Source organism: Gopherus flavomarginatus, chromosome 19 (assembly GCF_025201925.1).
Source record: "Gopherus flavomarginatus isolate rGopFla2 chromosome 19, rGopFla2.mat.asm, whole genome shotgun sequence".
Classification (NCBI taxonomy): Eukaryota; Metazoa; Chordata; order Testudines; family Testudinidae; genus Gopherus; species Gopherus flavomarginatus.
The window spans coordinates 13,055,716-13,081,991 of NC_066635.1; the positions used below are offsets into that span (position 1 = coordinate 13,055,716).

The 26,276-nt window shown below is 41.5% G+C and overlaps 1 protein-coding gene across 1 annotated transcript in view; it reads left to right on the forward strand.

Annotated features, from left to right (window-relative positions):
- Positions 1-26,276, forward strand: part of RABGEF1 (RAB guanine nucleotide exchange factor 1) — a 63,562-nt gene that overhangs the window by 16,861 nt on the left and 20,425 nt on the right. The window contains exons 7-8 of the mRNA XM_050929686.1: positions 6,980-7,067; positions 11,328-11,450. Coding sequence (XP_050785643.1) covers positions 6,980-7,067; positions 11,328-11,450 — 211 coding nt within the window. The remainder of the gene's footprint in view (positions 1-6,979; positions 7,068-11,327; positions 11,451-26,276) is intronic.

The following is a 26,276-nucleotide window of genomic DNA, read 5'->3' on the forward strand; positions in this document are numbered from 1 at the left end:
GTGGAGAGTAGCACAAGAGCTTGGGGATGCTCTTGCCAGACGCTCGGGGAGGAGGTTTATAATTAATTTTTTCCACGGGGAACACCTATGAACCCTAAAACCGTCCATATAGCCAGCATCAGTGTTGTATGTGAAAGATATTTTAATGTATCTAAATTGAACTGCACAAAAATCCACAGTAAATGATGTGTGCATTTGTTTGAGGGCATAAATGAAGAATGGCGCATTGACTGTAATTTTGTATTTCTAGTCTTATTACCTTTCTGAAACATCTTTTATTTAACACAGTTATTATATACTAGGTCTTTTCTATAATTATTGAGATGAATAATTGAGAATGGACAGAAGTATCAATTTACATTTGCAGTGTAATTCAAAAGGGGATAAATTTGTTTAAAATATACTTCATGTAGGCCCCAATCCAGCAAACAAGCCCATAGACTTTGATGGGATATGTTTGACATTAAGAATGTGTTTAAGTGCTTTCCTGGATCAGAATCAAGTGTGCTAGAGTGACTTTTTAAATATGTAGTTCTTAGAGCCAGATATGGACATTTCAAGGTCTCTTCTCTCTACATATGCAGTATTCCTGTTACTGTCAGTGGGAATCGTGCATGTGAAATAATTAAAATACATAGCCCTGAGTGGTATTTTTAATCTTCAAAGCAGTTTACAAATCCTGACAACTCAATTCTCACAATAGCCGTTTCAAGTCACTAGCTAGCCTTTCTATTTTACAGATAGGGCAACTGAGTCAGACAGATTAAATGACTTGTCCAAGTCCACAGATAGTGTTTGAGCTGGGGTGAGCATGCAGGAGATCCTGGTTCCCCATCCTTGTGCTCAAACCACTAGACTATCCCTAATTTAATTAAAAAGCTTGTGTATGTCAACATTATTTGAATCTTGATCACTGACTTTTTTCAGTAATAATGTTCCTCTTGAACATAGCCAAGATATGTTTCAGAAACTGAACATTCTGTATCATAATATATGTGTGTTTGGCTGGTACAAACACCTAAAATATTTCATATACGGTCAGTTATAAAATATAGTTCAACTAATCATCCATTCTGGAGTCTCAAAAGATTCAGATGAGTGGAAAAAACGAGCCTGTTGATATTTGGAATTAACTGGATTAATGCTAACCCATGAAAATGATTGTGAACACTTGCTAAAGGAATGCTTTTTAGAGCATGTCTCCCTTGTGTTAGGGGAGAAACTTATGGGGGAAGGGATTTAATTTCTGGAACCTATACAGAAAGAAGAGTTTGAAATTGAAGGGGTAAAACTTGGAGACACAAACACTCCTGTATAAAGTAACCATGGCTATTCAGTTGTTATAGTGCTCCCAAGTGCAGCAATTGTTTAGGAATGTTATGTGTGGAAAACTTCCATTGAAGAATATAATTCTTCCATGGTCATCAGCAGTTGGTTTCTGGATTCTTGCAGGGAGGTTTGCTTTAGCTTATATGATTTTTTTTCAGTTTAGACAAATAGGCATAACCTGAGCATTCCAACAAATACAAAGTTCAGTCTGTTATATTTACAGGAACTCTTCCTTGATTCTTAATAAGTGAGTCCCTAAAGAGGATCTAACCATGTACTTGGCAATCTAATTGAAATGTAGTTTGACAAACCTTTGCTTAGAATGACGATTGATTAAACCACGAGACATAGCAGTCAGCATAGTGGAGCTGGGTAATACAAGTCCTTGAAAGTAAGAGCCAAAGCCTCCTGTGTGTTCAAGAGTGCTTTAATTTGACCGAATACAAAGCCTGGCTAGCTTTAGTGCCATTTTAACACAGACACTTTGCTAAACTCAAAAGGGTTACTGGTACTTTAAATTTATTTTTTTAAACAGTTACTGTGTTTAAACAGTAATAAATCAAATTTTACTGAAACTTTTGGGGGCAAATTATCCTGATTTATACCCTGTAAAAGTCATGGCAGAAATTGACTAGTTTTCTTGTTTACCGTTTCCAATATATTTTTATGCTTCATGACTGACTATCCATGTTCTGCTGTATTTTTCTATAATGCATCGTTCCCAGTGCTTTTAGCATGCACTTTTTATTACAAACATGGAACTGGGAGGGTTATTTGATTTCATAACTTGTTTCCCCACTCTAGTTATGAATGACGATTTCAGTGAGATCCTGCTCCCCTCCTCCCCCCTTCCAGTTTTCCAGCTGTAAGAGGCATAAGGAGATCAAGTGACTAGCCTGAGGACACTCATTGAGGTAATGACTGTGACTGGATTCTTCCTTGTTCCCTGCCCTTTGTTCTAACCTCTACACATCATACATATATAGTCTACTTAAACTTCCTAAACTTAGAGCATTTATTTTGTATGCAGGAAACTCACCATCTATATTGAGAGCCAGAATACTGCCTTCATTTAAAAAATCCCTGGAAGTTATTGGTTGGCAGCTGGCAGTTGCTATAAAGATCCTGAAGCGCTGTTCTTGAGTCAAACAGAGTCGTCTTATTTCTGTTGCTCCCCTCCTCCTTTGCATCTCCCTTTGTTTCACCACACTCCTTTTACTCCCTATAGAGCATTTGTCTTTTTTTTTTTTAAAGTAACATCAATTTACACAATCAGTTCATAGTTCTTGCAGGTTGTTTTTAGGAATGTAATGAATTTAGGCCAAGGATGCCCGTACTTTGGAATTCTGAGGGGCTTACTGGTGGACTTGCCAGATCCTGAGGACTACATCATATCTATGTCTCTTCCTGTTATTCATCTTAAATTAGGACTTGATTCTACAAACCTGGTAGGTCGTGATCTTTTGGCCTCAGCCAGCAATAGTTGTCACGAGCCACACTCTTCCCTCGGCTTTATCTTCACAGGTCACCTTGGCTTATGGATGACCTGGGGAAAATGACATGATAAGGAAGACAGATGCTCTGATTGTGAAAGTCTCATGCCAAAGCTGATAGTTTGCATCGTACAGATTTCTTCAATTCTCATGTTGTGGTAGTGCAGGAGGCAAAGAAATGTTTATCTCCGTCATATCATCTGTGAAGTCTGTTGGTGGATCAGTTCCTGGTGGTGGATAGCTTGGCTAATCTGGGTTGTCTACACCTGGTTACCAATGTGAGTCCTGTAAGGTAATGCAGGTCATTCTGGGGGTAAAATGGATCAGATTTGGACTAAAGTAGGTCTATGGAGGCGGGGTTTCCCCTGCTTGAGTTTCAGCCAAGGTCGCTTAGAGTTTGTGGATGTGTTGGAAGAACTTCATGCTATATCCTGTGCTTAGGATCCTTGTGCTTCCTGGGTGGCAAAACTCAGTGCAGAAGTACTGGCTCATACAACTGATCACCAGACAGAAAGGGCAATGATACAAAGCACAGAATATAGCATGAAGTTCTCCCAACACATCCAGAGCCTCTGTGAGCTAGCGCCCAGGACACTTTAGACACAGCTGGCCTAAAGTAATCACTGGCAGTACTGAACCTTGTAGTTATGCTGATCTATATGGTTACTTACAGCTTCAAAAAAGAATACATTTTTGTGATGCTTTTTGGATTGTCCCTTGCGCTATAGAGGAGATCTAAGATGGTTTTACATCTTCTAATTGTTTAAAATTTTTAAAAACAAACCCTCAAGGTTGTTTCATTTTTCTTTCTATGAATAAGCTGAGTCTGATCTGGGAATTATATTTATTTATTTTATACAGATCTTCAGATGGATGTTACTTTCCAGGACAAGAATTTTTGGTCATTTTACTTTCACAGGTTTAGTATGAGTTTATAGATAGTGCTTCAGTGGGACTTTTATAAGAGGATTTGTATTTTGTCATGTTACATTTTGTCAGCAAGATGTTGTCTCTGTGCACTATAATCCTGAATGCCTTTGAAAAAGCGATCCTAGATACTGATTGGAAGTTGGAGATACTCAGTGTCTGCAAATGTGTGGGTTTGTTTTTACATTTTAAATAAGTTTGTGAATAATGTTAATTTAATACTGTGGATACTGCAGCACTTACTGTGTCTTATGTATTAGTTTTCAATTCCATGTAAACTATGTAATCTATGTATTACATTTAGTATGTGTAAAAGAAAAATTATGTATAGTCTGTGTTGTGTAATAAAATATATTAACTTGTCTTTTTATAATCTGAACAAATATCAATGGACACAAAAGCCTCTCAACCAAAATCCGATTTCAGAAAGTTTTGAAGAAAGAATTAATCTGTTGGGTTTTATCTACAGTAGAGACAGAAATGGCCTTGCCACACACTAACTAAAACATTAAAGGCATTAATAGGATAAGAAAGATTGTATTTGACATATTGTTGAGCATGGTGACTCATTGACATCAGTGGTCTGCCTTCCTCTCTTTGGTATGCCCATGTTCCCTTGATCTGTTACTGCAGTGCCTCCTTCCCCATCGAGTGGCAGTGGATGGTATCTAGGTCCTGTGTATCAGCTGGTTGATTAGGGGTGAGAAGTAAGACACCATACTACCCATTGGCTACACTAGAGAGTTGCAGCGCTGGTGAGGGGGTTACAGCGCTGCAACTTAGGATGTGGCCACACTTGCAAAGCACGGCCAACGCTGCAACTCCCTGGTTGCAGCGCTGGCTGTACACCCGGTCGAGCCTCGGGTGTAGCGATTCCAGCGCTGGTGATCCAGCACTGGTCAGCAAGTGTGGACCCCACCAGCGCTTTTATTGACCTCCGGGGTATAAGGAGGTATCCCAGAATTCCTGTCCACAACAAACCGGAAGAAAGGGAGAGCTCGGAGTTCAGCCAAACTGCTTATTTAAAAAACAAACACAGCTCCTGTTTGCTGAGCGAGGGGAGGCAGGCAGGGGAATTACTTTGGAATGTTCACAGCTGTTTGCTTGAAGAGAGAAACAGCACGCTCACACGGCAGAGGGGGAGGGGGAAGTCCATGTTGAGCAGATGCTTATCTGGTCTGACAGCTATTTAGGAGTACATAATTTGCATTTAGTGAATGAGAGAGGGGTGGGCGAAGGGGTCAGAACTTTTAAAATGATTGAAGGTAGGCACTGTGTGTCTTCCAGTCCTTAGAACTTGCAAGGCAGGTTGCTGAGAACAGTGTCAGCTCCAAAAATCCATTCTGTCCGTCTCCTCCATGCTCCCTGTCACATTCCACCCCACCCCCCTCTTTTGAAAAGCACGTTGCAGCCACTTGAAGGCTGGGATAGCTGCCCACAATGCACCACTCCCAACAGCGCTGCAAATGCTGCAAATGTGGTCACACTGCTGCAAATGTGGCCACACTGCAGCGCTGGTAGCTGTCAGTGTGGCCACACTGCAGCGCTGGCCCTACACAGCTGTACGAACACAGCTGTAACTACCAGCGCTGCAGAACTGTAAGTGTAGCCATGGCCTTAGGTGGTGGAGATTCCCAGTGGAAGGGTTAATGCAGTGTTTACAGTCTCACTTTGTGGTGGAAAATTTTTGCCCTAGATTCAATTAGACATTTACAAATCCCTCCCCCCACATCATTGAAATTGTCAGTTTGATTGTTCCTTTCCTTCCTAGCCATTTGTTCAGGCAGCTCTTGCCACAAGCTAGACGATGCTAAAACTAGGAGCAAGAAGCTTAATGGCAGTTACTGAGCTGCATGTGCTCAATAATTCAAATGCAGCTCAATTCATTTCACCAGAATTTACCAAAACACCCACACCCCAGACACAGCCAAGCCAACAACCACCGCTCACGTCTGTGGTGAGAGCTGGAAAGTTTCAGACCCAAAGGTGAACGTTAGAGCCTATGTCAATGGGAGGGAGAGAGTAAGCTGTGTTTTTGTTTGAATAGAAGTCATCTTAACTATTTTTCTCCCTGAGGCAAGCGCCATAAATAAAACATGCCTCCTAAGCATTCATCTGGCTGCCGGATCTGGAAAATGCCAGTGTTCTGATTTAAGGGCTAAGCAGCTGTGGGAGTAAGGCCAGTTGTAGATTATAAGAGGAGCAGGGATGCCATTTCTGATGGTTTTGGTAAGAGAAAAATGAGAATTTGACCTCTCGAGCAAAGCTCAGAGGAGTGTGGCTCTCTTTCCTCGTTCATATCGAACACATGTAGAATAAAGAACAGAAATACTTGTGGGACCGTAGAGACTAACACATTTATTTGAGCATAAGCTTTCGGGGGCTACAGCCCACTTCACTGGATGCATCTGTGGAAAATACATTAGGAAGATTATATATATACACAGAGGACATGAAAAAAATGGGTGTTACCATACACACACTAATGAGAGTGATCAGTTAAGCTGAGCTATTACCAGCAGGAGAGAGAAAAACTCTTTGTAGTGGTAATCAAAATGGTCCATTTGCAGCAGTTGACAAGAAGTTGTGAGGAACAGTAGAGGGGAAATAAACATGGGGAAATAGTTTTGCTTGTAGAATAGTGAGAGGTAAATCTCTTGACATTATTACCACATTACAAGTCAGACACAAGCCTGGTGTCACCTCAGTGTTGTAATCCCAGCAACAGGCCAATTTACCATGCAGCTGCCAGGATCATCCATTTCCACCTCCCTGACCTTACTTGAATCTGCAGAGGCTTTTCTCTCTCCTCTGCATGAGTCAAGTGTCTCCTCGTCAGCATTCATTTTCTCCATCTCCCCTCCCTTTGTCTGTGACACCTACTTCTGCTTTCTTTCATGTGATCCTTGGAGAAATTTCCCATTAATGTTCGCAAAACAGCCCTCCTTTCTTTAGTTCAGAAATCCCTTTTTAAAAACAAACAGATCTGTTCCCTGAAGCTTCCCTGTGTAACAGCAATTCTCAGAACTTGGTCCTCGGGTCTTTCATACTGGCCTGGAGAATGAAACATTTTGAGAATCATACGTTGTGGTACTGGGTTGGTAGGAGAGGGAGGTGGTCCATGATGGGATCTTTCTCTTACGAAATGACCAGCAGTGTGAAAGACAGTAATACCCTTTCAATATCTGTGTGTTCGTTCTGTACTGTATTTCATCCACTTATGCCTTTAGACTGAAAGCTCTTGGGACAAAGACTCGTTATTTGCGTGGCACAGTCCACCCAAGCTGCAGTGCAGCATACCCTTCTGCAGCTATTGGAGTAAGTTACTTATGTCAAAAATGAATATTCCTGTAATGAAAGTAATAATTTATATATGTGTGTGTGTGTGCGTGTGTGAGAGAGAAAATTTGGTACTAGTGAAAAGTGTGGCAGCTTTGGAGACTGAAGCACATTTATCCAAAGAATGGGTAACAAACAGGCAGCCTTTAGCTTGAGCAATCACTATTAAATGTTGGATGAGGGAAGTAATTCTGGCTCCAGGGTCCATTCATGTCTGTTGAGATGGTCAGCAAGGAGGCTGATTAGCCCCAGCTGTGTGCATGGCTTTCATAACGGGGACACCTTATCCAGTAGGAAAGAGAGAAAACTTAATGCATGTTAAAGTAACAAATTTTGCATCAATTGAAGCTACTACTTTAATGATTTTTTTTCTCATCACTTACTTGGTTTTGCAGACGAAAAGTAGAGAGAACAGGAACTCAGCATTGTGGGTTATATTGTCAAGTTTCTGATATCAATGTGGGTTTTAATTTTGGCTTTTTTGTGGAGCAACGGAACATATTGTACTTTTAGCATCCATTCCATTCACTTAATATTGTAAAATATTGTGAGAGTGTTTTTCTTTAATAAGCTCTGCACGGCTTAAATCTATTAGCAATTGTCACATTTTATGTCCATTTGTCTCAAACAATTTTATACAGTAGAACCTCTGAGTAATGAACACCAGAGTTATGAACTGACCAGTCAACCACACACATCATTTGGAACTGGAAATATGCAATCAGGCAGCAGCAGAACCTAAAAACAAAAAAAAAGGAAATACAGGACAGTTCTGTCTTAAACATAAACTACAAAAAAGAGAGAGCAGCATTTTTCTTCTGCATAGCAAAGTTTCAAAGCTGTATTAAGTTAGTATTCAGTTGTAAACATTTGAAAGAAAAACCATAATGTTTTATTCAGAGTTATGAACATTTCAGAGAGATGAACAATCTCCATTCCTGAGGTGTTCGTAACTCTGAGGTTCTACTATACCAGTGGTTCTCAGACTTTTTTTTTACTGGTGACCCTTTTCACACAGCAAGCCTCTGAGTGCGACCTCTGCCCCTTATAAATTAAAAACATGTTTTTATATATTTAACACCATTATAAATGCTGGAGGCAAAGTGGGGTTTGGGGTGGAGGCTATCAGCTTGCAACCCCCCCCATATAATACTTTGTGACCCCCTGAGGGGTCCCAACACCCAGTTTGAGAACCCCTGTACTATACACTCCTTAGCTTGTGCTTTTAATAGTTTAAATGACTGACTATACTATAGAAAATAATCCTAGGTTCAAATTGCATATGAACATTCTTTATAATTACAATAACAGTCTTACAGACTGTTACAGCCCTTTAAATCGGTTCTGGTATAGCACGTACAGCAAAAACAGTAGTGACTGACCTCAGACGTTAAAAGCAATGTAATGACGCTCTCACTCTGGTAAATCTGATATTTGTGATGTGAGCGTTCATGTCGACACGTTGCAGCTCGGAAAGAGGCAGCAACAACAACATCTTCTTTTATAGCCTGGATGAGATATTGTGCGAGTCCTCTTCATTAGCGCATTTGCCACCATTCCTTATTTTAAGGACTATTACAGATTTTAGTGAAACTGTCTCCATGTCTTGCATGTCAATGAAATGTCTCTGAGGATTGTTGGAGCTGTGAGGAGGGGACAGATGCATCACGCTATGGTGACATTTGGTGTGATACAGCAACTCCTTGGGGCAGCTGGAGACCAGGCTGTGCCCCCTGAAGCAGTAAGACCTGAGTAACAGCCTCATCCTTGACAACAGCATACTTATCACAATAGGAATCTAGGGCAGCGGTTCTCAAACTGTACTTTAGGACCCTAAAGTGGGCTGTAAACCCATTTTAATGGGGTCACTAGGGCCATATTGAAGGGCTGGGACCTGGGGCTGAAGCCTGAGATCTACCCGCACCTGGAGCAGTGGGTCTCAGGCTCTAGTCCCCTCTGCCCCCACACGGGGTCATGTTGTAATTGTGGTGTTAGAATGGTGGTTGTGGTGCCATGAAGTGTGAGAACCGCTGATCGAGGCAGCCCCAGGCCCTGCTGGCTGCAACAGCCCATTGCCAATGGCACGGCTCTGCAAGCAGGGCCACTCCTGCAGCTCCAACATGGGGACAGGGTCTGCTACCCTCTGCCTCCATTCCCTGGCCTCCCCACCAGCCCAGAGGCCCCGCCCACTCCCCTTAGCCCTGCCCCTCTCTCAGGTCCCGCCCTGCCGTCGATACCCGGAAGTGATGCAACTTCACGCACGCGCGCTGATGCAGTGGCGGGGCCCTGCCGGACCGGCCTGAGGGGAGGAGCGTCGCGGTTGCAGGCGGCGCAGCTGGAGCGGGGCTGAGACGCCGCCGCCGCCCGGGAGAGCAGGTGAGGGAAGGTGTCGACCTGGAGGGTCCCCCGCTCCTACCCCCTGCCCGGCGGGGCGTGGGGCAAGTGGGGCAGCCCCCCGCGACGGGGCTGGGCTCGGGCTCTTCCTCCCGGCCAGGGCGAGCGTGGCGGCGCGGGGCCTTCCCAGCCCGGAGTGGGGGAGAGCGGGGCCCTTCCTGCCCCTTGCTAAGGGGCGCGGGCGGGCGGGAGCCTGGCCTGACCCAGTTATAGAGCCGGGGAGGGGGGCCCTGCCCCTCCCCCTCGCCATGTCACGAGCTCGCCCTGATCCACCCTGGCGAGCCCCGCCGGGCCCGGCCCGAAGCGGGAGGGAAAGGCCATAGACCTAGTGCTGGGGTGTGTGGCTGTCCGTGCTAAGGGCCCCCGGGGGCTGCACACTCCGGCCCCATCCCACGTACAGGGAGGCTGAACTCTGAGCGAGTTGGGGTAAGACCGGGGTTCTCCAACTTTGGTGCTGGTGGCCGCTGTCACATACCAAGCCTCTGAGTGTGACCCCCCCCCCATACATGAGTAACGCTTTTTAATATATTTAACACCATTATAAATGCTGGAGGCAAAGCGGGGTTGGGGATGAAGGCTGACAGCTTATGACCCCCCCCCATATAATAACTGCGTGACCCCGTGAGAGGTCCTGACCCCCAGTTTGAGAACTTCTGGTGTAAGAGGAGGGGTGGGGTTGTGGTTAAGGCACAGGACTGGGGCTCTGCAGCCCTGGTATCAGTTCCTAGCTCTGCTGCAAACTTTGTGTGTGTGACCTTTGGCAGATCTCTGCCCAAATCTTGAGTCTATGTGTCCTAGTTCCCCATCTGTGAGAAGGAAAATCTTCCTTTTTTCTATGCTTTGTCCATCTTGCCCATTTAGACTGTAATGTCTCTGGGATAGGAACTGTCTCTGACTTTGTGTGGTGCCTAGCACACTGGGGCCTCTATCGTAATTGGGACCTCTAGGTTGTATGATAATATAAATAATAACACTTTGTGACAATACTGGTGAAACATTGTTTGATCTTTCTGGTTGACTGCTGTTCAGTTCAAAAATATTTTATTGGTGCAGCAGGCTATACAAGTGCTGTCAAAACATCAGTGAAACCAAGCTTTGTGAGTCATAGGTGTATCTCAGGCTTCTGCCAAGAGCAGACTTCACAGCTGTTTGGAGACATTGTGACAGTGGGGAAAGGCTCCTGCAGCTCCCTGTCATGGGAAAAGTCTCTGGCAGAGAAGAAGCAGTGGGAAAAGGCTCCTCTGCTGCTGACTGTTTCCCCCTTGCCTCTCCTTGCCAGAGCTTTTCACCGACACATGTAGCTCCACACCACAGCGTGGACACAACTTCTCACTGCTGAATGTAGCTGCACATACCCTACACGTTGCCCCAAGTGGTATGCAGTGTTGCCGTAGCCTTTGTCATTACTGTCCATTTCTGGTTTTTTGACTGGCTGCTCTATAATGAGGTGCTGTGCCTTTTCTTTTTTTGAGTATCTTGTACTTATGAACAGGCTGGTTTATAGGAAAACATAGAAACTGCATGTAATAAACTTCAGGTGATTTTTTTTTTCTCTTGCGTTAACTCTCGGGAGCGGGGAATAAATTTGTTTCACACATTGCACACACCAAGCTGTTTCTTCATCCTGACTTCCCAAGAGCATCCTAGAAAACTTTTCTACTGTCTCTTCTACTTTTGGTTAACAAATAATGCAACTTAATCATTCAAATAACAGTTGATCCAGCCTTGAAAATTTATTATGGACACTTACTAGCTCAAACAATCTACTCACCTGTCCATTTCTATGATAGCCATTGTAATATAGTTCCCTCTATATCAGGTTTATTCTTTTTTTGTAACTTACAGATGCATTTAGTCTTCATGGAAACTATAGAATGACAGCTTGGGAAACTGAAGTTACCTGTTTAAACACAGGACAAGTACAATTTGGGGCAGCTCCAATGCAAGTTTCTACAAACAGCACTGCAAGTACTTCAATCCTTACCTTCAGGGGAGCACTTCTAGGGTTGAAAGAGTAGTGCAATCTTAATGGCTAGTTCACTCCATTGCCAAATACTTAGTGCCTCTACTGATTTTTCCAGTCCAGTTGCTAATAGTTGTCATGACTTTTACAATGTAAACATGTGTGACCGTTGGAAGCAAGACTGGAATCATTACTGCTGTTTACAGCAGGGTGAGGTCGACATAGCTATATCACTGAGGGGTGTGTATTTTGCACATCTCTAAGAGATGTGGCTATGGCATTGTAAGTTCCCAGTGTAAACCAGCCATCGGGGTTTTGTAGACCAACACTTTAAACTTCACCTGAAAGCCAGCAGGAAGCTAGCACAGACCCCAAAGCTCTGATGTAATGTACTTCTAGCAAGGAGCGCCTCTCAGAGATGATCTTATGGCTAAGGTATTAGACTAGGACTCAGTCTTTTTGTGTTACTTTGATCAAGTCACTAAATCTCTGTGCCTCAGTTCTTCTCTGTAAAATTGGAATATTACTACTCCTTATTTCATAGAAGTGTTCTGAGGATTAAGTAGTTATGTGAAATGCTTAGATACAGTAATGACGAGCCATAGAAAAACTTATAAAATTAATATGGGACCCATGCTATTCACTAAACTGGATAGTCTTAAGGGAAAGCTCCCTGTGTGGACTGCAATACGCTTTTTCCATAGACCTAGTTACTGCCTCTTTGGGAGATGAATTACCTATGCTGATGGGAGAGCCCCTGCCATCAGTGTTGCTAATGTCTACACTGAAGTGCTACAGTGGTACTTCTGCAACATTTTAAGCTTAGACCTACTTTAAGTGGTCTGGGTTCCTTGCCCCTTGAGACATCACTTCTGTCCATGTGATACCACATAGATTACAGTAAGAGGGAATCCATCCTTGTGGCCCCATGGCTTAAAAGGAAAGGGTGCTCCCAAGGAAGGTTACTTGACTCTAAGAAGAAAGCCCTCCAACTAATATCTGTAAAAACTTGAAATTGTTGACCACCTGGGCATGCTCCAAGTCCCATCATTAGTATTTTGGGAAATGGAAGTGGGGAAAGGGACTGGGAAGAGATGTGATGGCTAGATCAGGAAGGTTTTTTACAGGATGATCCAATGGATTGCTATGATGGGCCAGATGTTTCTATTTAGGATTTTTATCCTTTGTGTATGTGTGTGTGTGTTTTACATTGTACAAAAGAAAACTTGAAATTATGGATGGGTGCTTATTTTAAATTTATTTCAATTTATAATACAATCTAGTCTGTAAGTCTGCCTCAGCTTCCCCTTCTCTTGCTGCCATTTGTCATAAACTCCTGTTAGGCTTAGTCTCTCTGTATATCATTGATGTACTTCAAGTGACCTAAACTAGTCCTCAGACTGTAACATACAGTCATGCATGTAAAAAGAACAGGAGTACTTGTGGCACCTTAGAGACTAACAAATTTATTTCAGCATAAGCTTTCGTGGGCTACAGCTCACTTCTTCAGATGCATAGCTTGTGATACCGATAACACTTAAGTCAGGTGCACATATACACTAAGAATTGGATATCAGATGTCAACTCCATAAAACTGCTCCTCTCTGTCTACAAGCAGGCAAGCAACATAATGATCTAGCATTTCGATAATATATATGTGGAACAGAATAACTGACACGTCAAAAAGCTTATCTTCCATCTGGATTTTTTGAATCAAAATTAATTTAAAAATGCATATTTAATGTGATACTGAATTGTTTCCTTTCTTCTCAGTTATAGCAGGGAGAAATTTTTAGGCATATATGGTGTGTGGTTCTATTTGCTTCCTTTTCTGTATGAGGCACACAGGTTCAAGATGTAGGCACTTGAGTGTGATCTGTTAGTTCACTATGTTCATGGCCTCCATGATGGATAAAATATTCATCATTAAAGATGGTAGCTGAGAAAGATCTGAGATCCCATAATAAGATATGCAGACAGTTGGCGTGTAGACAAATTAAATTGTGGTTTTAGTTTGCACTGTCAGCACTGCTGAGGGTGGTGCTTTATTTACATATAACTCTTTTTAAATTACCTTTTTAGAGTTGGAACAAATAATGAATTATGTTCACTACGATTTATAAAACTTGTGAAGCCTGGTGACTGGCACATTGGATTCCAGAAATGCCAAACAGTGGATGTAACTTCCTTTGGCAAAGATTGTTATGAAATCTTATGGTGATACTTCATTTCCATGTTATCAATATTCTTACCTAGCATTGTTGCTTTAAAGTAGTGCTTGAGCAGTCGTTTGAATTCTGAATAAAACATAAAACAATTTTACTAAAATCTTTTGACTCTCTTCTTAGTGAACATATTTAATAGGCTGTAGTAAATATGCAAGAAAATAAACTTGGTGGTTGTGTATCTGATTTCTTAATATTTTTAGTATGAATTGGTTGCTGATTAAGTTTTGGTGATTAAGTGCTGGTTCTGAACAAAGTGGTTACTGTATGATTGGGTTGATGTTAGCTTGTTTTGAAGTTACTTAGTTTTCATAGAACCATGGGTGGAAAATATTTAAGTCATCTTGTCCCTCCCTTCTCTGTGGAGGAAACTGGTTCCCAGTTTATTACAAGCACATACTAATTACATGCCTAAATGATTATTGTAGAGTAGTGTGTGAATCATGAATACTTAAGCACTTACATGACTTATAAGAAATTTGTGCCATGCAATTTAATGATTGCTGCTTTGAACTGAATAAATATTTGAATAGTGATTGAAAATAGAATGGCTAGTTACGTCAATCTTATAAAGACTTGTGGCATTTAATTAAAAGAAAATTACTTGAGGTTCGCAATCGCTCTTCTGAAGACACTACTGGTAATAATGACATTATTGTTTTCACACAGTCTTAGCCAAAGAAATTCTTGCTTTCTAATGGACGCCTTTCTCCTTTTTGAAAATTTTTGTTTTCATCGCCTTTGGTCTGTTTGGGGATGGGTTCATTTGGGAATGTGTCTTTATAGCCTCGTATACAACGTTTTTTTCCGCTGTCACAGTATTACTGGTACAGCTTTACCGCTGCTAGATCTCACGTGAGTGTTAGTGTGGACCTGCTGCTGGCAGATACCGCTGTGTCATTTTGATCTGCCCTGGGCAGGGTTGGACAACTTGATGGCTAAAATCCAGAGATGCCACTCTATATTAGACTAGACTTTGGTAGAAGATGTTGCTTTGCAGTAAAGACACTATGGTAGTCTATCTTGTAGATTTGTACATTGATTCAAAGGCCTGGTCTGTGCTAGAAAATTAGGTCTGCTTAACTAAATTGCTCAAGGGTATGAACATCTATACCTCTGAGCAGCCTAGATAACCAACCTAAATTCCACTGTAGCCAATGCTAGGTCCACAGAAGAATTCTTCCATTATTGCCTCTCATATGCTGATGAAGAATTCTTCCCAGCCCCGAAGATAGTGGCTACACTGAAGCGCTACAGCTGAAACACTGTAGCATTTCAAGTGTTCAAAGTATGCTGTGAACTAGTGGTGAACCCTACCTGAAACCTTTCTAATCTGGTGTGGATTCAATCTGTCATTCCTCCATTAATAAAATGTAAAGCATCAGCTGATATCTTGGCAAAATGTTTGCAGTCTTCCTCACCCTTCCCCTTTCTCATCTTGCTCTGAGCTTTAAAGCTTAGCACCCAGAACATGACAATCAAGCAATCTTGATGTTTGTTTTGCACCAGGTGTTCAAGAAACATCCTTTGAAACATTTTTTGACCAGTTCTAATTAAAATAATGATGTCCATAGTGAAATTCATTCTAAAGCATGAATAGTGTCATAGAGGTAAGACTTAAAAAATAAATAAATCTGGAACTTGGGCAGATCAGTCTAATACAGAGGTTCCCAAAGTGGGGTTCACGAAATGTTACAGAGGGTTCTCAGGAAAAAATTCCCTAATGGCGGACAGAGCTGTCCCTAGGGACCCCGTCGGGCAGCATGGGACTACCAGCTTGGAGCCCCCCTGGACTTCGAAGAGCTAAGGTAGATCAAAGCAAGCATATCTATCACACTGAGGAGATTTAAAGTTGAAGACTCTTTATAAGAAATGAAAAGAAGTGGATAGTTTTGCTGTTTTTAAAATTAAATAGGCAGCTAGTATTGTTTTAAAATTATTATGAAGAACAAGTTTAAGATTTGTTATAACGTGTTGCTTGCCTGGACTGCTCAAGACCTGAATGCTTATGTAGGAGGAACTCTGAGTTGGCTTCTTAAATACCTTCATGCTGTGTCACATCTGGTACTCCTTGATGAAACATAGGAGCCTTGTCTTATAACAGGCTTATTCAAAGTGATACAAGCTATGAAAGTGAGATCTTGGAAGAGAGTTGCTGTTTTCATAATGTAATAAAAATACTGTAATGATAAATAGTAATTAATAATACATAGTGTGTAATAAGCATGTCATAAAAACAAATTTTATATTTCCAAGATCATTGCTTTTATAATTTATATCCAGGTAAAGGAGAAAATCCCTTTAAATATTCATTTTTAGGAGGGGATTCACGAGACTTGAGATTTTAATGAAAGGGGTTCACAGGTTATTACAGTTGGGAATCACTGGTCTAATGGAAAGAGCAGTCTGGATTGTCGCTGAGGAATGTGATAGAATTGAGGAATATTTCTGAGTCTCTGCTTGTTTCTGGAGATAGAGGATAAAAGCTGGAAGGGAGGGATTCAGGAGTCAAATGATAAACATGTTGGGCCCCGTGGTATTTTACTGCTGTTGGTCATAAATTTTAAACGCTGGCATACACCTAGTGTACCTAATTTAATATGAAAGTGGATGGCTTACCTTTTCCTACTAGTCTCTTTGGGGTTTTTTTTTGGAATTTCATGCATATTTTAAAAAACGAAACATTTGTTTGAACCTGTGTAACTGAAATACCATTGTTGACATCTACTGCACTCCTACAAAGTCACTTCTTTGACCTTCAGAAAGCGCAGTGTTATTGCTTATGTTAAGGAAAAACTTTTCATGTGTTGTAATTACATAACTGATTTGTACAGATGCTGTCCCAGAAATCCAGGGGCTTACAATACATGTTCATTTCTGCTTAACTCTGTCTGATTTCTGGGTTAGTTTTTGTTCTGCTGTGCAAGGATGACCCTAAAGAGAACTTAAATACTATCTGAATAATAAACTGTTATATATTTTAGGAATGTCATCAGTTTCACTGGCTGTGAGGGTGAATTTATTTGCCTGTGCTGCTCCTTGGAAGGAGAAGAGATTTAAATTTAGGGATCTGAGGGAAAACAAAACCAAAAAAATTGTCAGTGACAGTATATGGTCCTGCTAGTGAAGGCAGGGGACTGGGCTCAATGACCTTCGAGGTCCTTCCAGTTCTATGAGATAGGTATATCTCCATATATTATTATTAAAGAGGCTAGGAGTTTTTAGCTTGGAAAAGAGGAGACTAAGAGGGGATATGATAGAGGTGTATATAATATGTGGTGTGGAGAAAGTGAATAAGAAAGTTATTTGTTTCCACAATATAAGAACGAGGGGCCACCAAATGAAATTAATGGGCAGCAGGTATAAAACAAATAAAAGGACATTCTTCACACAGCACAGAGTGAACCTGTGGAATTCCTTGCCTGAGGAGGTTGTGAAGGCTAGCACTATAACAGAGTTAAGTCCATTAATGGCTATTAGTCAAGATGGGCAAGGAATGGTGTCCCTAGCCTCTGTTTGTCAGGGCTTGTCTACATCACAAAGTTGCAGCGCTGGTGAGGGGGTTACAGCGCTGCAACTTAGGAGGTGTACACATCTGCAGGGCATCACCAGCGCTGCAACTCCCTGTTTGCAGCGCTGGCTGTACTCCCGTTTTGTCTCGGGTGTAGAGGATCCAGCGCTGGTGATCCAGCGCTGGTAATCAAGTGTAAACACTTACCAGCGCTTTTCTTGACCTCCGTGGAATAAGCAGGTATCCCAGCATACCTGAGGAAGCCTCTCTGGTAATCAAGCTGGTCTCCTTCCCCGGTTTGCTCTCGCATTCCCCGAACCCCCGTGCAAGCAGGTCTCCTTCCCTGCGGTTTGCTGGGTGGTTCCGGGAACGCGAGAGCAAACCGCGGCGAAGCTGGTCTCCTTCCCCGGTTTGCTCTCGCGTTCCCCGAACCCCCGAGCAAGCAGGTCTTCTTCCCTGCGGTTTGCTGGGTGGTTCCGGGAACGCGAGAGCAAACCGCGGTGAAGCTGGTCTCCTTCCCCGGTTTGCTCTCGCGTTCCCCGAACCCCCGAGCAAGCAGGTCTTCTTCCCTGCGGTTTGCAGGGGGGTTCCGGGAACGCGAGAGCAAACCGTGGCGAAGCTGGTCTCCTTCCCTGGTTTGCTCTCGCGTTCCCCGAACCCCCGAGCAAGCAGGTCTTCTTCCCTGCGGTTTGCAGGGGGGTTCGGGGAACGCAAGAGCAAACCGCGGCGAAGCTGGTCTCCTTCCCCGGTTTGCTCTCGCGTTCCCCGAACCCCCGAGCAAGCAGGTCTCCTTCCCTGCGGTTTGCTGGGTGGTTCGGGGAACGCGAGAGCAAACCGCGGCGAAGCTGGTCTCCTTCCCCGGTTTGCTCTCGCATTCCCCAACCCCCCGAGCAAGCAGGTCTCCTTCCCTGCGGTTTGCTGGGTGGTTCCGGGAACGCGAGAGCAAACCGCGGCGAAGCTGGTCTCCTTCTCCGGTTTGCTCTCGCGTTCCCCGAACCCCCCTGCAAACCGCAGGGAAGGAGACCTGCTTGCTCGGGGGTTCGGGGAACGCGAGAGCAAACCGCGGGGAAGCTGGTCTCCTTCCCCGGTTTGCTCTCGCGTTCCCTGAACCCCCCTTGAAGCCGCCCAACAGCGCTGCAGTGTGGCCACATCTAACACCACTTGCAGCGCTGGTTGCTGTAAGTGTGGCCACTCTGCAGCGCTGGCCCTGTACAGCTGTACTAATACAGCTGTAACAACCAGCGCTGCAAAATTGTAGATGTAGACATACCCTCAGAGAGTGGAAATGAATGGCAGGAGAGAGATCACTTGATCATTACCTGTTAGGTTCACTCCCTCTGGGGCACCTGGCATTGCTCACTGCTGGCAGACAGGATACTGGGCTGGATGGACCTTTCATCTGACCCAGTATGGCCATTCTTGTGTTCTTATGTAAAAAGCTTGTAAAGGTTACTTAAAGGAAAGGTGGCAGAAAATAATGTGATTGAAGTATGACTTTTACATGATACATTCTAGAACTAATGTGGATAAGTTAATTAACGAATAACAGTGCTTTCCCTGAAGTCACAATTCTGCCTCCAGTCCTTGTAAACACTGATGTATCCTGCAATGTATTTTGATTATATAGCTGAAAAGGACGCCATTACATAGTCTTAGTTGTGAGAAATTCTATTTTGATGATGAAGGTGCCATTTCTGTACATTATATTAAGGCTGAGGCCACAGCATGATTTTTCTGTAGTAGTTCTGGTAATTTTAGTGGCTCTATCATAGGTTTGGTGCTGTGTGTTTGTAGATATTTTGCAATCTGTGTTCCATATGAAAACTGATAAAATATAGTCTCTTGTTCCTCTTGAGAGAGCTTTATTATTAGCACAAAATGTACAATTTCCCAGAAGAAATAGCAAATTCCATGCTATTTCAGTGCCTGTTGTACAGTACTGACAAATGTGGTCTTGGGGATTTATACAAATATGATTGGGGGAGGGACCATTTTTGAATTTAAGACTGGCCTTATATGTTACGTAACTGACTTAGAAATAAAGCTGTTTGCTGTGGTGTTGTAGCCTTGTTGGTCCCAGGATATTTGACAGACAAGCTGGGTGAGGTAGCATTTTTTATTAGACCAACTTCTGTTGGTGAAAGAGACAAGTTTTTGAGCTTACGCAGAGTAGTTCTTCAGCTAAACTAAGGTTTTTAGTGTCACAGCTAAATACAAAGGTGGATGAGATAAGGAGTTCACATGTTGCAGGAAACAGTTCAAGATGAAGTGGGCAGTTAACAGTTCTACAGTCATAGAGCAAGGAAGGGTTAGTGGATTACATGTTGTAATGAGCTGCAAATCCAGTGTATTAAGTCCATAATTTTTAGTATCTAGCAGAGTTATGAATTTAAGCTCCCAGGTTCATCTTTTGAAGATATTGTGCAGGTTTCCGTTGAGGGTAAGGACTAAGAGGTCAGATATAGAATGATCGTTTTATGAAAAGTGCTTGCCTGTAGTTGATGTGATGGGTTTTTTTTCTTTTATAATTTCTCTGTGTGAGTTCTTCCACTTTGTCTCTCTAGAAGTAAAGATAGTGTATACATTCACATGAAGTTTCTTTTACAAGGTGCATTCTTATTATTATCCTAGTGATTATATTATGAAGCAGTGTTCATCTGAGGGTTGCACGTTCAGTTTCATTAGGATTTTAATGGAAGATGTTTGTGGAGATAGGTTTAATATGCGTAAACTGATCACTGCAGACTTTCTTTAAAGGAAAGTAAGATAAGAAAATCGTGATGTTCTTCTGGTTGCACTTCCTATTTTACTGTGAACTAGCTAGCCTTGTATCTGTGTTGCTGATCAGTTCGGTTTGATATGCAAATAACTAATGTAACTGTCCAAAAGTTGGCTAACTTCTAAAACCAACGTTTTCAAGAGCCTGTTAAGTTTGGACATCCAACCTGAGACAGCCCCCCTCTCCCCTCCTCTTCTCTCACCCCTGCCCCCAAGAAGATGAACCAGTGAAATTCTGGCTGAAGGCACTGGAAGCTGAAAGTGATCAACACTTGTGAAAATCAGGCCCTAGGTTTCAGATTGGGCACCCAAAGTCAGTCTGACACTGGTTTATCTTGGCTAAAGGAGGAGTTGTACACCTTCATCTTTTTAATTATGCACTTCATTGAAATAAGCCTTTTTGCACAAATGGAATCAAGACCTTTACACATCTGAACATTTTCTTTTGTAAAGTAGGGGAAAAATGAGTCTGGGTTCAATATTAACTTTTTCATGTGCTACAGAAAATCCTCAAAGATATTAGTTTATTTAAATGGATGAGTCACAGAAAATCATCGAGCTCCAGGCAAGCAGTCTCCTGCAAAACACAGTTTTGCTGGCATTGGCTTGGATTGTCTCTCCTTCTCATTATGACTGCAGTAATTGAAACCCTGCACTTTTTCCATTACATGTTAACTTCAGCTATAAGTTTGGGAGAGAGTCAAAGAAGAGGAGCTTTCACTGCTTAGTAAGAGGAACTGTCAGGCAGAGATGTAGCTGACTTTCTCTCCTGAAAAATAACATGCATTTCAGTATCCTCTTAATGTTCCCATTGAATGATATAACTTTGTTTAATGAAAGAGCAGTGGCTTGCTGTATGCTGTACTGTCATGGAAGGATAAATCTGATAGTGAAAGAATTTGGGGTGGCAGGGAAGAGTAAACCCAAATTAGATTTGTACCCATAAGAAATTAAAGCGAATATTTTAATAAGTAAATCAGTCTTTACTTCTCAACAGCATAAATAGGTGCCTGTAATCCCACAAAGTAAAATATTGAGAGTTGCTTCAGATTTCCCTAAATTTTTCCCCTCATACTACATTTTAAAACTAGACTGGAGAAACATTAGAAAATTCACATTGAGGAAACAATCCTGCATTGACAGGAAGATGGATTAGATAACAAGTCTTCCCCCATCTCCACTTTGAATCTATCATCATCCATTTGTATATTGGAGACTTTTCCACTGTTCCTCTTTCTTTTGCATTCTAATAAAAAATAACTTAAACAGATCAGTATAGCAAGTAAAAAGCCATTTCACAATTAAACCACAGATTCTTGATGCACTTATTCAGACATCTTGCCGAATCTGTAAATATTCTAAGATGCTTATTGAAAAAAGCAGCACAGCTTGGTGGTTCTTTCATTACATGATTTTGATGTTGCAGTCCCCGAATATGCTTGTAACATAACACATCTTCATACACTATTTAACAATGATCCACAAGCATTTGCATTGCTTATGATATTACACTAATCTGAGAGAGGCTAAGTGCTGCCATCCTAACAGTTCAGAGTGACAGAACCATTGGTAACTGACTGTTGCATGTTAGATTGACTAGATACAGGCCTGAGTGCACTCATGGCAGTAAGTGCTCAGTCCATCTCTGTGACGTCCTATTCCTTAATTGCCAAAGCAGCAAAGGGGTGGGCACAGAAATGCGCTATAATGCATCACAACACTACCCCTTTCCTCATCCTTATACTCCCAAGTAAGTCCATTTACCTCCCCCTGGTGCTCTGGCACCTATTTGTTGCAACTCTCAACTGTATTGTGTGTGGAAGTTTGGAGGGGAGTGGATCCAGATTGACTGACTGGGTCACAGAGGGGGCCTCCTTTCTGGAGTATGCCTGAACTACTCCTATCTTCCTCCTAGAGGGAAATGTAAGAGAAAGAAACCGTAAGTTTATCTACAAAAAAGGAACAAAATGATGCAATGAAGTCAAATCAATAAACTAATGAAGTCAAGTTCCTCCAGAAGTGGGCTCCAGACAACAATTGCTTGTATGTAATGCATTCATTTAAATACAAAGAAAAGACCCTATCACAGAAGCACATTGAAGGATTGGAACTAGAATTTTAAAATGGAAAGCTTCAAAAACAAAACAAAGGGATTTGACTATCCAGTCATGTAGTCCCAATAATGACCTTTTCTCAAGAAGATAGTAATCTGTACAGGTTTATGTACTACAGACAATATTGATAACGCAGTTACGTGGTTATATTTATACCATATATAGCTGACTTTTTTATATGGAAAATTAAATTAATGTAAGGGTTTGAATGAAATATGAACATTGAGCTGCAGATTCAGAAACTGACCACGCAACAGATTGTTTAAAAATGAGAAAAATGTTCCGGAAAAAAATGCCTTTAAGAAAGTTGCCTAACTTGAGAAATATGACATGATACCATCTTGTTGATTCAGGGCGACTGTTTCAATCCCTGGATGTTTAGAAGAGAGGGAAAGGGACAGTTTGGTGTCTTTTAGTGGCTTGGCTGTGCAGATTTCTTATGTAAGTCTCTCCAGAAGGAGAGAGTACAAGAAACAGAATTGTTTTGGCCCTTCCCTCGTCTAGAACTTCTTCCTCAAATAAGGATTCATTTAGCTACTTTAAAACCAAGTTTCTGAGTTTTTACATTGAAAAGAATCTGGTTTTTTTGTTCTGCTGTACAGCAGAGCATTTGCAGCACACCAAACAAATCTTCTTGGCCCTAGTATCTGGTTTTTCCATTCTTTTTAAAGCAATTGAAGGTCTGTTTAGATATAGGGAGCCAGATTTGACTGTATCTCTGAACCTTAGAGTTGCAGAAAGCTGAGGTAGGGTCTGCATCACTTGGATGTAAACAAGCCCTTTCATAAAGCAAGAAATGATGCAAGCTCACAAGTGGTTGGAGCGTTTTGTGTGTGTGAGCACCTTCACTTTGCATCCCTCATTTCTCCAAATTCCTTCTTCATTGAGTCTCTCAAGCACCATCCTGCTCTTGTTAGCCAAAGAAATTTAAATTTCTAGATGTGGTCCATGGACAATACTGAAATATTATTCTTGTTACAGTAAGGAATGTAGGTGAGTGTGTGTGTGCATGCGTGCTGGGGGAGTGGTAATTTGAGATGATAGTTGCAAAATATATGGCTTATTTCCTAGAATGGTTAAAGCAATCTTACAGAATGGATATAGAATTCATGTTGTTAGAATATTCTAGGTAAAATCTCTTCCTTAAACCTCCCGATAACGTACAACATTGACATGTTTTTCTTCAAGCTGATCCTTCCACTGACAGTCAGCTCAGCCTTGATGGAAGCAACTGAAGTGTACATTGTCACTTTCAAAAAACTATTGCTAATGCAATGTGAAAAGCCAAGCTTGGTTAAAGCAAGCACCTGCAGTATAATAGTCTAATACAAAAAATAATTATGCAGTTGTTTCAAGCTTTCGCTTGAAATTTGGCTGATTAAACATTATTATTTTAGAAAGAAGACTTAATGCTAAGTGGGAATAGTTGCAGAATAGTTTCAGGGTTTCATTTCCCCATTCTCTAGGGCTGTGATTCTAAGGTTCATTAATCAATTATACATGGGATAAAAAGGAGAAATTTCCTTTTGAAGAATTCATTGAGCTCCAGGTTGCGGCGCTTGCACGCATCTAACACTTGGGGTTTGGTCCACTAGATAGCAAGGCACCTCAAGTCAGCTGTTCTGTATGCCATCAGGAATTAAACATGGTGACTTAATCTCTAGGAACAAGAGAGAGGAGATGGTTTTCATACTTAAATCTTTATTTTTGTCTAGTGACTTTCCCATCACTTGTTTGTTTATTTATAATTTATTTTTCCATTATGAATAACGTAAGGTACAGGCGAAGCAAAAGCAATCACTACTATTTAAACTTAAAATATTCCCTCCCCCCCACACACTATCAAGTAAAAGGATTAACATCTAAAAGGTAAAACTGCCCTGCAGCTTTTGTTATTATCATGTTTTTTGCCCCTCACGGTGTCAGGTCCATATAAACAGGGAGATAAAGCTTGGCATATATAACTGTTATTTCCAACTTGTAGCCATTCAAAATGAAAACTATTCCTACCAGATATAGGCCCATGTTAGGAAATCCTCTTAAGGAATCAGGATTGTTGCTCCTTTCTCAAAGACTGGAGAAAAAAGGGGCAAGAGAGAGAGGAAAAAAAAACCCATGACCGTTCCCCCACATAAAACCTTTAGTAGAATCCTGAATTGGTTCCTCCTTGAAGTAGTTTGGTTTCTCTTCTGTATCAGTTCTCTTAAAATCTCTTTACTAAGTCATTGGGAAATGTCGAACATTGGCATAGTTTTAAAAAAAATAGTCTCTTTATATACAGTTTAACCTGGTACAGAATGTGTATGTCACTTTCCGTACTAGAACACTGGTTCATGGATGGCAATGTGGGGGAACAAACTGGTTTCTTCTTTCTTATGACCTGAAATAATGCTATGTCTCTCTAGATATTTTAGTTGCTGAGCAAAATCAAACAAGCTTAAAACATGTTTTTTTATCCACAACCTTTGTATGTGTGAACTTCAGCAGAATTGGGAAGACTTTGGTCATGTTCTTTTCCCCTGAAGAATCCTTTCCAATTAAGGGCTACTATTGGATTAAAAATCAATTCAAGAAAAAACATCTAACTTAACACTTAAATTAAAACAATTTTTAAATAAAAATTATTTTTCACTATGCTAATTTTCATTTTTGCATTTAACTCAGTCTAGTCCAGATCAGCTGCGTGTGGTCAAGTTCCTTTTTCATGTTCCCTTACAGTAGTCAAACATCATATTTTAGGGTGGGGCTGTGTTTATGTAAGAGGATGTTCAGATCCAAGCTCTAATGTTAATATATGTGTAGTGCTTTAATATTGAGTTGCTTATATTTAGTCATACATGAATTTATGTTGGTTTTGTCATAAATGGAGCAAATTTGTTGATATTAGAGTGAAGCTATCAAACAGTTAACTGCTTCATCACTGAAACTATCCTTGGGACAAGCTGTCCTAACTGAGTAAAGAAATGTACACAATTTATTTTCAATCTGTGTGTTTGAGCCAAATTTAATTCTTTTCAAACAGTTCAGAGGTTTGGGTCAGTAAATATACTTTCATTTGTCTTGTTCAGTATTTCATCAAATATTTTAAAAATCTGGAAGTTGAGACCTACTGCTAGATAATGAATACTTGACTCTTCAATACTATGAGACAGTGGTGCAAATACTGATTCTGACTCGTATAGTCTCACTGAAGACAAAAATGAGAAAAATGAGCAGGAAACTAGGGATCTGGTTGCTTATTAAACTCTTGGATCAGTGTTAGATGGTTGTAAATTTCTTCAACAGAAATATTGCCTTATTTCATGCTATAATGGCTGAGAATATTGGATCTGTGATATGTCTTATTAGTAGGGCCCTATCACATTCAGGGTCCCTTTGGTCAATTTCACAGTCATAGGATTTTAAAAATAATAAATTTCATTATTTCAGATATTTAAATCTGAAATTTCACTGTGTTGTAATTGTAGGGGTCCTGACCCAAAAAGGAGTTGTCGGGGGTGGTGGTGCAGTTTCAAGGTTATCGTAGGGGAGGTTGCGGTACTACTTCCCTTACTTCTGTGCTGCTGCTGGCGGTGGTGCTGCCTTCAGAGCTGGGAATCTGGAGAGCAGCGGCTGCTGGTCAGGGGCCCAGCTCTGAAGGCAGAGCCACTACCAGCAGCACAGCAGTAAGGATGGCATAGTATGGTATTGCCACCCTTACTTCTGTGTTGCTTCCTGCAAAGCTGGGCCCTCAGTCAGCAGCCACCCAGCTCTGAAATCTAGTAAATACAAATACATCTTGTATCTGTTCATTAAAGACTCATATATTTTACTGTATTTGACATTCTACTGCCTTGCACATTGTGTAATCCCTCATACTCACATACTACCCTGGTGAGGGTGGACTGTTCTGCGTTGGTCACCTTTTACATTTTTTTCAGAGTTGTATGACTACACAAAGTGCAAGTCAGTGAAGAATCAGACCTCCTGTATTAATAGTTGACCTCTATGTAGCACTTTACATTGACAAAAGTGGTACACATTTACATTCATCCTGTCGCTGTTTTGGTACTGTATGATTGTGTAACCATCAGATGTGGGTGTTCTCTAACTAGTGAAAATTGCCCTGGCTTCTCTAGCCTTTGTGTTTTTACTACCTGAATTATTCAATAATTAGAGAGAAGGTAGCGTCTCTCTAAGATAAATGGACTCTTCAAAATATAT